The sequence below is a fragment of the Numenius arquata genome, chromosome 26 (assembly GCF_964106895.1).
Source record: "Numenius arquata chromosome 26, bNumArq3.hap1.1, whole genome shotgun sequence".
Taxonomy (NCBI): domain Eukaryota; kingdom Metazoa; phylum Chordata; class Aves; order Charadriiformes; family Scolopacidae; genus Numenius; species Numenius arquata.
This window is the reverse complement of record NC_133601.1, coordinates 5,985,231-5,996,125: the sequence shown is the minus strand read 5'-3', so window position 1 is coordinate 5,996,125 and position 10,895 is coordinate 5,985,231. Positions and strand designations below refer to the sequence as shown.

The 10,895-nt window shown below is 52.0% G+C and overlaps 1 protein-coding gene across 1 annotated transcript; it reads left to right on the top strand.

The window, feature by feature from the left end:
- Positions 1-5,858: 5,858 nt before the first annotated feature.
- On the top strand, positions 5,859-9,740 carry TGOLN2 (trans-golgi network protein 2). The gene is made up of 4 exons (XM_074164103.1): positions 5,859-5,989; positions 6,442-7,559; positions 8,250-8,333; positions 9,702-9,740. Exons 1-4 carry the CDS (start codon positions 5,932-5,934, stop codon positions 9,738-9,740), a joined length of 1,299 nt encoding a protein of 432 aa, XP_074020204.1. The 5' UTR covers positions 5,859-5,931.
- Positions 9,741-10,895: the final 1,155 nt, after the last annotated feature.

Genomic DNA, 10,895 nt, shown 5'->3' with positions numbered 1-10,895 from the left:
GCTTCTTGGTGGCCACCACCAAAGACTCCGAGCATGAGAAATTGCCTGGAGCATCTTTATTCACTGTCACACCCAAGACAGCCCTGAACTGGGTAGGCATTTCTGTTCCACACACCAAATTGTTTAAAGTTCTTGCTTTCAAAGAACAAATTTGTAAATGCTGGGATAGGGGATGATTCCTCCACAACAGCACCCAAGACGACCAGCCACGATGCTTTAATTAATGGCATCCTGAGAGCGTGTCACGCGGTTGTGCGAGATCCAGGACTGAGAGGATTAGAGTGTCACCGAAAACGTGCATGGCCGTTATTTGAAAAGAGGCAAAATGCAGCTTTTTTTAGAAAGGCCGTTCCAAGAAACCGGTTTTTTGCAAGGAACGTTTGGATCGCATGCAGCCTCGCTCTCCCCAACACCAGGAGCAGGCTGCAGACAAACAACTTCTTGAATTAGATTTCATGGGAAATTAAAGGCATGAAGAGACCTGTCACAAGAATTAAAGTCTGAACCCAAGCCAGACAGCTTCAAACAGATGTTGGACTTCAGCAGGAGAATATTTCTTTGTTTTACTCGGCATTTTCCCATACAGAAAAGGAACATCTGTTCCGATGTTCCGATGCTTTCACAGTGCTCCTAAAGTGAGACAGGTTTGGATTATCCCCTGCTAGAAGAGAAGCAACTGGCCACCAAAGCCCTCATGGCTTTAGCTCCTCCTAGAGAAGAGGGCAAGACCCGTTATGTGTTGCTCCAGTCTCAATCGACCGCACTGAAGCTCTCTCAGTTGAACCAGGCTGATCATGGTATTTACTGCAGGTCCAGAGAAGGGCACCGGAGCTGGTGAGGGGTCTGAAGCACAAGTCTTGTGAGGAGCGGCTGAGGGAGCTGAGGGTGTTCAGCCTGGAGAAAAGGAGGCTGAGGGGAGACCTTCTCGCTCTCTCCAACTCCCTGAAAGGAGGGTGTAGCCAGGGGGGGGTCGGTCTCTTCTCCCAAGTCACAGGTGATGGGACAAGAGGAAATGGCCTCAAGTTGCTCCAGGGGAGGTTCAGATTGGATATTGGGAACAATTTTTACACTGAAAGGGTTGTGAAGCCTTGGAATGGGCTGCCCAGGGAAGTGGTTGAGGCACCATCCCTGGAGGTATTCAAAAGATGGGTATACATGGTGCTTAAAGACATGGTTTGGTGATGGTTTTTATCAGTCAGGTTGATGGTTGGACTAGATGATCTTAATGGTCCCTTCCAACCTGGACAAGTCTATGATTCTGTCTATCCTTCATGCTCACAGCGATATGGCTAGATGAAATCTTGCATTCAGACTGGTTATCAATAGAAACAGGATTCCTTAGCAGGGTTTTATTTGTCCTCTGTGAGGTGCTTCAGTAAGAGGAAAAAATTCTGGGGTTTGTCTTTGTTGCAGAAAACCCCAAATATCCAGTGTGTGGCAAGGGGGTTTGGTAGCCCCTCTCCTCTTTTTGGATAAGTTTTAGACTAAATTTCTCACAATGCTTAACTTGCGCTCAGATCTGGGAGCTGAAATTGAGCCAGGCAGCCCCGGGTGCAGAGCAGAGCTGTGCGTGGACGCCCTGGGGAGTATTTCCCAGAGCCTCCTCTAGCCGTACTTCCCAGTTATAAGAATTAACTTTTCAAACTTTCAACAAAAAACCAGTTTTACAGCCAAAGGTTGCTGATTTTTCCTTTGGTCTCCTATGAAAACAAGGTGTCTGCCACCACATACTCCCTGGTCCTGCTTTGTATATTACTTTTTTTTTTTCATAGGGTGCATCCCAACCTCATCCAACAAAGGGGAAAAAGCGAGGGAGGGAACGAAACAGCGTCCCACGGAGAGTTGGCAGCAGAAGGAAGGGAGAGCATGGTGTGAAGAGCAGGGAGAGGTGGAACTCCCGGATTCTGCCTTAGCTGAGAGGCACAAAACATCTGGGACGGGGGACATCGTGCCAATGACGGGGTCCCTGCTGCTCTCCCAGCCGTGGCAGATGTTGCCGTTATGCACAGCTCAAGACAGTACGAACACCGCAGGGGGCTGAGCCACGGCTGTGTGGAAGTGGGGTGAGGTGGACCAGCTCATTTGGGGTTTGCCATCATCTCCAGGGATGGAGGTCCACGTAGAAAGTGCCAAGAAGCAGCAGGAGGTATGGCCAGGCGGGAGAGCTGGGAGCAGCCGGGTGAATGATGAAGCTGGAATTGGGAACAGGCCACTGCATCCTTGGGAGATGCACATTCATCATCGTTGCTACCCATTCCCAGAGTGAAACGAAGTTCAAGAAGTGCCCTCTGTCTCCTGGCTGGGAACACTCCAGGTGAGCGATGGCCACCGAGCCACGCCAGGGGTGGCCAGGAGCTGGGCTGCGTGGCGGCAGATGGGGCAGCACCAAGATTGGCACAGGAGAGAGGGGAGGATGCGCCTGTGAGTCTGTCCCGGTCCAGAAAACCAGTAAGAAAAGGTTTAAAACCTCAATTAAAGGGTGCCACTTTGTGATGAGCTCAGCCCTAAACTCACCACAGCGATTGTAGGGGGGGGTATTGCCAGGAGCTGGCAAACGTCTTGTTAAGAGCTTGTTGAGAGCAAACTTCTGGGAGAGCGTGCTCTGGTGCAGGGGTAGCATCTGGGAGCCAGCTTGGTGCTTTCCCCATGCTTTTTTGGAAGCGGGGTTACTTCTGTCACCTCCATCCGCTTGCTTAATTGCAGCCATCTTGATCAAACGGCCCCCAGCCCCCTCTCCCTCCACAGCTCTGGCTATTCACTAATTGAAATGCCTAATGAGGTCCCAGGGGTCTCCTGCAGAGATGGAGCTAATTAGGGGCTCCGCCACGAACCCGGCAAGCAGCAGCAAATGAAACGAAGGTTTCCTGGAACCCGCTTTTTTGTGAGGGGCCAGGGGGAGGGCGCACCAGATGTCCTCCTTCCCCGTACTGCACCGGGGTGAAGCGGGCGCTCCGCAGACTCCAGGCTCCTGCCAAAGCAGCTGGTGCAGAGGCAGTGGCTACACTTAATACATTTTAATTAGCATCATTAAATTCCTCCATTTGCTAATTGTTTCTCCTTTTGATCCTTTATCCTGACCAGATTAGGCCTCGGGGGAAAGGGACGGGATGGGGGACGCAGACGCTTCTGACAAGGTGAGAACTTTATTATCTCCAAGTGCGAGGTTGTCACCAGACCTTGGCAGACCACGCTAAAATGCCCTGGTTGGTGCTAAATTAAAGGCCAGGTTTGTGTGTTCAGCCTCTTCTTGGCCCTCGTGGCTATTCTCAGAAAGAGTCATCCCCAAAAACTGACACCCCACATTTATGAGACAGTACCAGTCCAGGAAACCAACCAAAACCTCCCTTAAGAGTGAATGTAAAGGAGTTGTTTTTCACGTGATAAAGGACAAGCAGCTGCCATCACTTTGCGAAGCAGCTGGGTGGGACCGAACAAGAATTTCCTCCTCCTGCTTTGCAGCGGATGGAGGTAATAATCCTCAATCCTCCTTCTTTTCCTCCTGCTAGTCTACATCCGTGTAATTGCGCTGAAGCCAGAAGCAACTTCCTTGTTGTCCACGTTGATGGCAGCTTCCCGTTCCGGGGGCTGCGTGGGGAGGGTGCAGCCGCACGGAGGTGAGGTGAGGTCGCTGTTTATTGCGTTTTAGCCAAGAAAACTGCTGAAGGAAAACGAGCCTGGTGTGAGCCACTGGGCGCTGAGCTGATGTCAGCCTCATACTCGGTATTTTGGGCAGAATTCTGTTCCCAGATGCATTGTTATAAATCCAGAGCAACTTGGCCTCCGTTCAGTTGCTCTTGACTTCCAGGGGTGTGAGTGAAAGCCAAACTGGCTGGGCATGAGAAATAGACTCGCTTGTCTGTTTTAAATCTCAACAAAAGCATTAGGCCAACTGTTCTTCTGTCTCCTTAGAAAGGCAGGCATGGGCAGAACCGAGCTGCTAGGATTATTGGAATGTATTGAATTGAATAGAGCATTGGAAAAAAAAGAGAATAAAAATCAACCACATAATCCATCACGCTCTGGGGCTAAGTCAGGATTACTTCCCAAAGTATTATAGCTGTGCGGGACTCATTTGCTTTGGATGTTGAACGATGCTCTGATATTTTTCTGTGTTTTAGCATTAAACGGCCTGACTGGAGCAGCTAAGGGATTCGTGATGTTATTGTGATTCCTTCTGGAGACACGTGAGACTTTGCTGCTTGTCATTCAGCACTTCGTGCTGCAGGACACGACGTTACAGGTGAGACAGCTTGGGTGACACCAGTAACAGTGGGAAGAACACGCAGTCTGGAGTGGTTCAGCACCGAGGAAGTTCATCCTGGGCAGAGATGAAGACAAATCCATTGATCTAGAAGGAAAGAAGTGAGATGATGGGGAGGACAGATGGGGATTGTTGCTAATAAGCCAAGTAACAGAGACTTGATGGCATAATTCATGTTCCTGGGAAACTGGTATCAAAGGTCTAACTGGTTTGGGAAGGACAGGCAGGGAAAAAGCTGGAGATGAAACTTTTTGAAGAACGATGCAGCCCCATGCCGACATCCCTAAACAGAGAGAGACAGACCTGTGCAAGGTCACTGGATAGCAGTAACGAACACAAGAAAGACCCAGGAAGAAGGTCTGGAGCTCTTTGTTTTACCAGGATTCCCCAAAATCCTGTCTCAGCAGACATCTGCTGGAAAAGGAATACAGCAGGAGGCAAAGCTTGGACAGCAGGTTGGGACAAATTTTGGACACAGCAGGTGACATACGGCTGGGAGACAACCACAGATGCCATAAATCACAGCTCAAGGACACTCAGTGCCACCCTTGGCTCAGTGTTGTAGGGTCACAGATCATGCACCTGAGGACAAGTCTGTGTGAGGAGCTCAGCTATGGGCTCAAGACCCCCATAGCTGCCCAGACCATGGCAGAACGATAATAGGTGGACTTAAGATCTACGTTTTAATTTTATCTGCAACAAGTACAGGTTGTTTTCTATTCCAGGCAGCAGAGCGGGAGGTTGGAGATGAGTAGGATTATCAGTGAGCCATAGTGAAGTGCTTATGTTTGTTCTGCTGACCAAGCTGGAGGATCGTCCCCAGTTTTGGGCAGCATCCTTCAGGGTGTGGAATGCCTGGAAAAACCCCAAAAGAGAGGGAGCACAAAACCTACAGCAAAAGATGGCCACTCAGTCTGGAGAAGGGAGATGTAACAGTCTTCAGCACACAAATTATCTACAGAGGAAAGGAGTAAATAGCCCTTGGTGCCCGCGGAGAGCCAAAAGCCAATTTTCTGCTTCTGGTGGAAAGAGCTGGAGTTGAACAGGACGTGTCTAGTCTGGCCAAAAAGAAAAGGTTATCAGAGGTGCTGGACTAGCTACGATCCCCCGACGCAGCTGTTGTCCTCAGAAGCGCTTTTGGGAAGCAGTCCTGAACCAAAGGAAGGGAAATTAGCCCCAATTTCTCATCAGGGACCCCCTGCTGCAGCCTGTTTCCTTCCCCACAAGATGGAGGCAGCCGTCAGGTGAGGACGCTGACTGACCAGGCCAGACCCGGGGCAGAGAGGGCCCGGCACCGCGCAGCATGACTCGGCGGCCCCCTCTTGGGCCACAGTTCACAAAGTCCCGGCGTTGGTTTCTCAAGGCCTGGAAACAGCCCCAAAACCGGCAAGTTTTACCTCAAACTGCTGCTTTTCACCCCAAAGACGCAGCCGTTTGGCTGCGTCAGCCCCTGCCCAGGCCCAGGCCCGCCACCCGCCGCGGATGGGTAAGCCCCGCCCTCAGTCCCCCACCCACCCAGACCCGCGCGGCCTTTCGGGCCCGCCGCTTCCCCGCTCTCGCGAGATCTCCTGCCGGAAGTCGCTCTTGTCTCACCGGAAGCGGAAGCGGTAGCAGTAGCGGTAGCTGTCTGGCCGGCGGGTGGCGGAGCGGGCAGTTTCCCTCGGGCCGCCATGCCGCTGCGGCTCCTTCTGCTGCTCCTGGCGCTCTGCGCCGCCGCCCGAGTCCAAGGTGAGAGGCCGGCGGAGGGCGGCAGGGTCGGGGGAAGGCAGTGAGAGGGGCCTGCGGCCCGGGGCGGATCCGGGTCGGGGCCAATGGGGGGGACGGGGGGGGAGGGCCCCGCGGAGGGGGGCGCCGCGGGGGAGTGGTTGGGCTGGGCACCCGGCAGGGCCGGGGAGGGGGAGCAAGCGAAGCCAAGGCAGGGTCTGACACGGGCTCCTCGTTTGCGGGGGCTGTTCTGTCGTTGGGCCTCTTCTGCGGGTGGAGGGAGGCTGGCGGCGGGCCGGGAGAGCTCCCCAGGGCGGGTTTGTCACCCCTTTGGTTCCCCCCCGCCACCTCCCTTGCGGGGGAGTTTCCTTCCCCTTTCAGCAGTGGTGGGGAAACTGTCTCGGGCAGCCAGGCATGCTGCGGATACAAAGTGTGGGGGCAGGTGGTGACTGTGACCTCTGTGTGTTTGCTGGCAGCTGATGGGCAGAATGCAGGGGAAACAGAGTCCAGCAAAACTTCAACAGGTGCTGGGGCAGGCTCCCAGCCTGAAGCACATAATGGCCAGGAAACTCAAGGGGATCAGCACTCGGATACATTCAAAGAGGGGGAAGAGCACCGCTCTGGATCGGATCAATCCAGCAATAGAGACCCCAAATCGAACACAAGTGACAGAGTGAAGACGGAGAAGGACCAGAAGGGCACAGACACGTCTGATCACAGCAACAGCACGGGGAACCAGACCAGCGGCCAGAGTGGCAGTGAGCAAAGCAACAGTCAGGCTGGCAATGGCGGTGGCAGCAGCACTGGCAGCCAGGGCAACGGCAGTGCCGGTAACCAGGGCAATGGCAATGACAATAAGCAGGACGGTGGAGACGCTGGTAAGCAGGACACTGGCAGCCCTCATGACCAGAACAGCAGCGACCCCAGTAAGCAGGCCAACGGAAACCCCAGTAACCAGGGCAGCCACGACCAGAGCCAGAGCAGCAACCCTGGCAGCAGCAACATAAACCAGGACAGCAACACCAAGAACCAGGACGGCAAGGGCGAGAATGAGGGCAGTAACAACGAGAACCAGAACGACAATCGGGACAGCAGCAAGAACCAGGATGGCAACAAGCAGGATAAGGATGATAACAGGGACCAGGGCAACAACCAGGACAGCACTGGCAACAACCAGGACCGGGGCAGCAACGGGGGCACCAACAATGCACACGAGGACAGCAAGAATGAGAACAACAAGAATGAGAACAACAAAGTCGAGAATGAGAACAACAAAGTCGAGAACCAGGGTGGTAACGGCGAGAACCAGGCCAACAACCAGGGTAATCAAATGGACTCACCAAGAGAGAAAAATGCATCACCACAATCAGCTTCCTCCCCCGCTGAGAGCGACAGCTTTTTAGATGATGAAGAAAGCCCTGAAGAGGATGAGGCTAAAGAAGGCAACGATGTCTCCTCCTTTAGTAATGAGAGAGAGAAGAGTGTTCCTTCTCTCCCCAGGGACCAGTCAGAGAACAGCCACTTCTTTGCCTACCTGGTGACCACAGCTATTATCGTTGCTGCCTTATACGTTGCGTACCACAACAAACGCAAGGTGAGCGGCTGTGCTCCTTCCCCAGGCTCTCGACATCTCCCCTGCAGTTTAGGAGCTTCCTTTCCTCTCGCTGGTCACCGCTGCACAGTGGGACCTGCTCGGTTGAAGACCTTTCCCCTCGTCCTGACTTTTCTTTCTCACCGATAGCTCCCGCTTGCTGCACCATTGCGTCTTTGGTTAATATTAATTCGAGCCTCAGTCCCAACAGCTTTGGGCGGAGCACGGCGGGTGTGGTAACTGGGAATGGGGTCGGATCTCTGTGGAAATTGGGTGGCCTCAGCTCTGGTGGTTATTTTCAGCCGAGGGAGATGAAAAAGGAAAGATCTATGAAGTTACCTTTATAGCAGGTTGCAGAAGACTTGGCCTTAAATAGTCTTGCAGCTCAAACTGCACAAATGTCTATTTAGTTTTAGTTTTCTTTCCTCCTGTAAAGCTATTTTTGAGGTAGGAGAAAGAAAACAAATTCTTACTGTTTTCTGCATGTTAGACTTCACCTGCTTTCAATCTTAGCTGGGTTTACATATTGGCATTTATTTGTTTTGAGTGCTTTTTCAAATGAAATACGGTCACTAGGAGGAGGTAAGCGAAGCTGATCTTCGGCCCATTAGGAAGCACCTGCATTTCAGGTGAGAAAAGGCTTATTTGGTCACTACTGTCCCACTCACCTTGTCCCCGCTTCTCTCTCCAAAGATCATTGCTTTCGCTCTGGAAGGAAAACGATCGAAAAGTGGTCGACGGCCCAAATCTGGTGATTATCAGCGACTGGATCAAAAGGTAAGATCTCCCTGAAACGGGTGCTGCCTTGCCCCGGGCGCCGAGAGAAGGTTGCAGTGCCTGGTGTACACTGTAAGTGATCTAGTGGCTTTTCACATATAGAAATGGTCACAAAGCCCCTGCTTAGTTGGTACTGGAAAGCAGAATTTTTAGCAGAAGGCCAGCTCTTGTTCTAGAAAGTTGGAACATAGGAGGTTCCACTCAAATATGAGAAAAAACTTCTTTACGGTGAGGGTGCCAGAGCCCTGGAACAGGCTGCCCAGGGAGGGTGTGGAGTCCCCTTCTTTGGAGATTTTCAAGACCCGCCTGGATGCAGCCCTGAGTAACATGCTCTGACATGCTCTGGGAAATCCTGCTTCAGCAGGGGAGTTGGACTAGATGATCTCTGGTCCCTTCCAACTCTAAAAATTCAGTGAAATTCAGTGAAACGGTTTTGCCAGAAAACGGAAGCAGTAATGCTGAGAAATGGTGGCGCAGAGGGCTAACAGAGCAGAGGTTTGAGTCTTGAGCTCAGGTGGGCTGAAAAATAGTTTGTCAGTGACTCAAATAACTTTTTCAAAGAAGTTTTTAGCAGGAGAAGGGCTGGATTTGGGGAGAATTCCCTTCCTTCCTCCCCCTGAAACTTTTTTCATGTGTTGTCTTTGAAGTCAGAAGTGTCTGTAGTTATTTTCTGCAATGGGAGAAGGAGGAGACGAGGGAAGAAAATTTTTTAAAGTTGAAAAACTTATGCTGAAACTTAGCCTTTCAGAAGGCTGTCAGCATTTGGGGGAGTGTGATGGTGGCCGTTTCCAAGCACCGTTGGGGATTTTGCTTATATAAAACTCTAGGTAGCCTTGTCCTCAGCTTGTTGGCAGCTCTGCAGCGGCACAGTGCGCTGTTTGGAGTGGAAGCTCAGCTCTCCCTTCACGAACTGCAGCCGTGCCTGGCTGGGGACGCCGTCCGAGTGCCACTGAGACAGTTTGCCAGCTTGAGCCTCCCCGTTTAGTCTCACCAATATTTGGGGAATTCCCTGCCTTGTCCCTGAGGCACAGTACAGCGGGCAGGCAGTTAGAAGGAGCTTGGTTTTTATTTGAAAGCTTATCAGTAGAAAAGCCATGCTGAGCTTTCAAATCGTTTAAATCTTTCTTTTTGCCTTTCCAGATCTAGATTCCTCCTCGGATATTCAGTGGAATAATGACAGCTGGTGATGACAACGCAGGCACGTGGGGACACCCACCGACTCCCCCACTGTAGCGCCCCAAGTTGCAGCTGTGCTGCCATGTTCAGATTTCAGACAACAGGAAGAAGGGGAAATGCTTTTCATTTTGCACCTGCACCTTGGTAACGTTAAACCTCTCACTTCCTTGAAACGCCTTTCTCCTTTCCCAGCTGCCTGAAGATGAACTCGTTTTCCACTTGGGCTTCTGACCCAGGGAAAGCCAATGCCCAGCACTTGACAGAACTTTTGTGTCCAAATGAAATGAAATTTGCTGTCTACTGTACTGACGTCTCCAATAAATGCGCCTGCGAAATGAGCCATCTGACTCTTCCCCTGCCAGAGTCATAGAGCTGCCTTTGTGACCAGCACAGTCTTGCCTGAGACACAGATGTTCTTCTCTTCTGTCCATTGTATTTGGATGCTAAAGTTTGGCACGTGACTGATTGCACTAGTTTGGAAGTGATCTACCAAGGACTCTGACGTGATTTGATTATTTCCTCTCTCTGTGATGAAGACAATGTTAGGGTTTATCATCTAGATTCTCTCTTTCTGCACGCCTTCGGAAATGCTGGAGCAGGCTTTGGCCCTGGGGTTGCAGCTTAAACTCCCTCACCTGCATCTTCTGCTCCAGGCGGGTCTTTTCCCTTGCACTCCCCAGAGTTCGGATGTTTGCACTCAGGTGACGGTGGTGGTGTGATGCTGTGAAGAAGGCAGGTTAGGCTTAGAAAGCTTTGTGCCAAATTGCCGCGGTGTAGCTGTAGCACATTTTGCCTTGGAAAATTGCTTGCCTCCCCCTTCTAAAATGGAGTTATGTGGTAATGTAAAACGTACGGTAATCCTGAAGCGTTTGGGATGAAGGAACTTGCAGCCCTGCACTTCAAAAGTGCAGTATTGAGACGGTGGAGTGTCCAGCTCCACTGAAGGAGCCTCCCCGTGTGTAGAGCTCCCCGTGGCCGAGTGCTCATCGCTGGCTCTCGCTGGAGAAGTGCTGCTCTCCCACCCAGCTGAGCGGCGAGGGGGCTGCTGGTCCCCGGGCTGCCCAAGCTTCAGCAGCACTTCTCGCCTTGGCAAACCCTCGTAGCCGGCAGCGCGGGTGCCGTCTTTTCTGCCCGTGAGTCACCATGGGGCGTCTCCTCCCCGAGGTCACCTTCTGAGCAGGCAGCCAGCATGGGAAAGGGCTCATCCTGCAGCTGGCACAGCCTCTTCCCGCTCTTCCCCAGCTCCGAGGAGTTTTGTGTGGTCGAATGTACATGTAACCAGCTGCTTGTCGCTGAGCTGGTCGCTTTGGTATCTCTGTGGAGCACTTCCACTGAGGCCCGGGACACACTGGTTATATTTAAGGCAGCAAAACATGCTGATTCATG

Excerpts from the sequence above, each read along its gene's own strand:
- TGOLN2 (XM_074164103.1), top strand. The coding sequence starts at position 5,932 with ATGCCGCTGCGGCTCCTTCTGCTGCTCCTGGCGCTCTGCGCCGCCGCC. Across the intron at positions 5,990-6,441 it reads CGCCGCCGCCCGAGTCCAAG|CTGATGGGCAGAATGCAGGG; the intron begins GTGAGAGGCCGG and ends GTTTGCTGGCAG. Across the intron at positions 7,560-8,249 it reads CGTACCACAACAAACGCAAG|ATCATTGCTTTCGCTCTGGA; the intron begins GTGAGCGGCTGT and ends CTCTCTCCAAAG.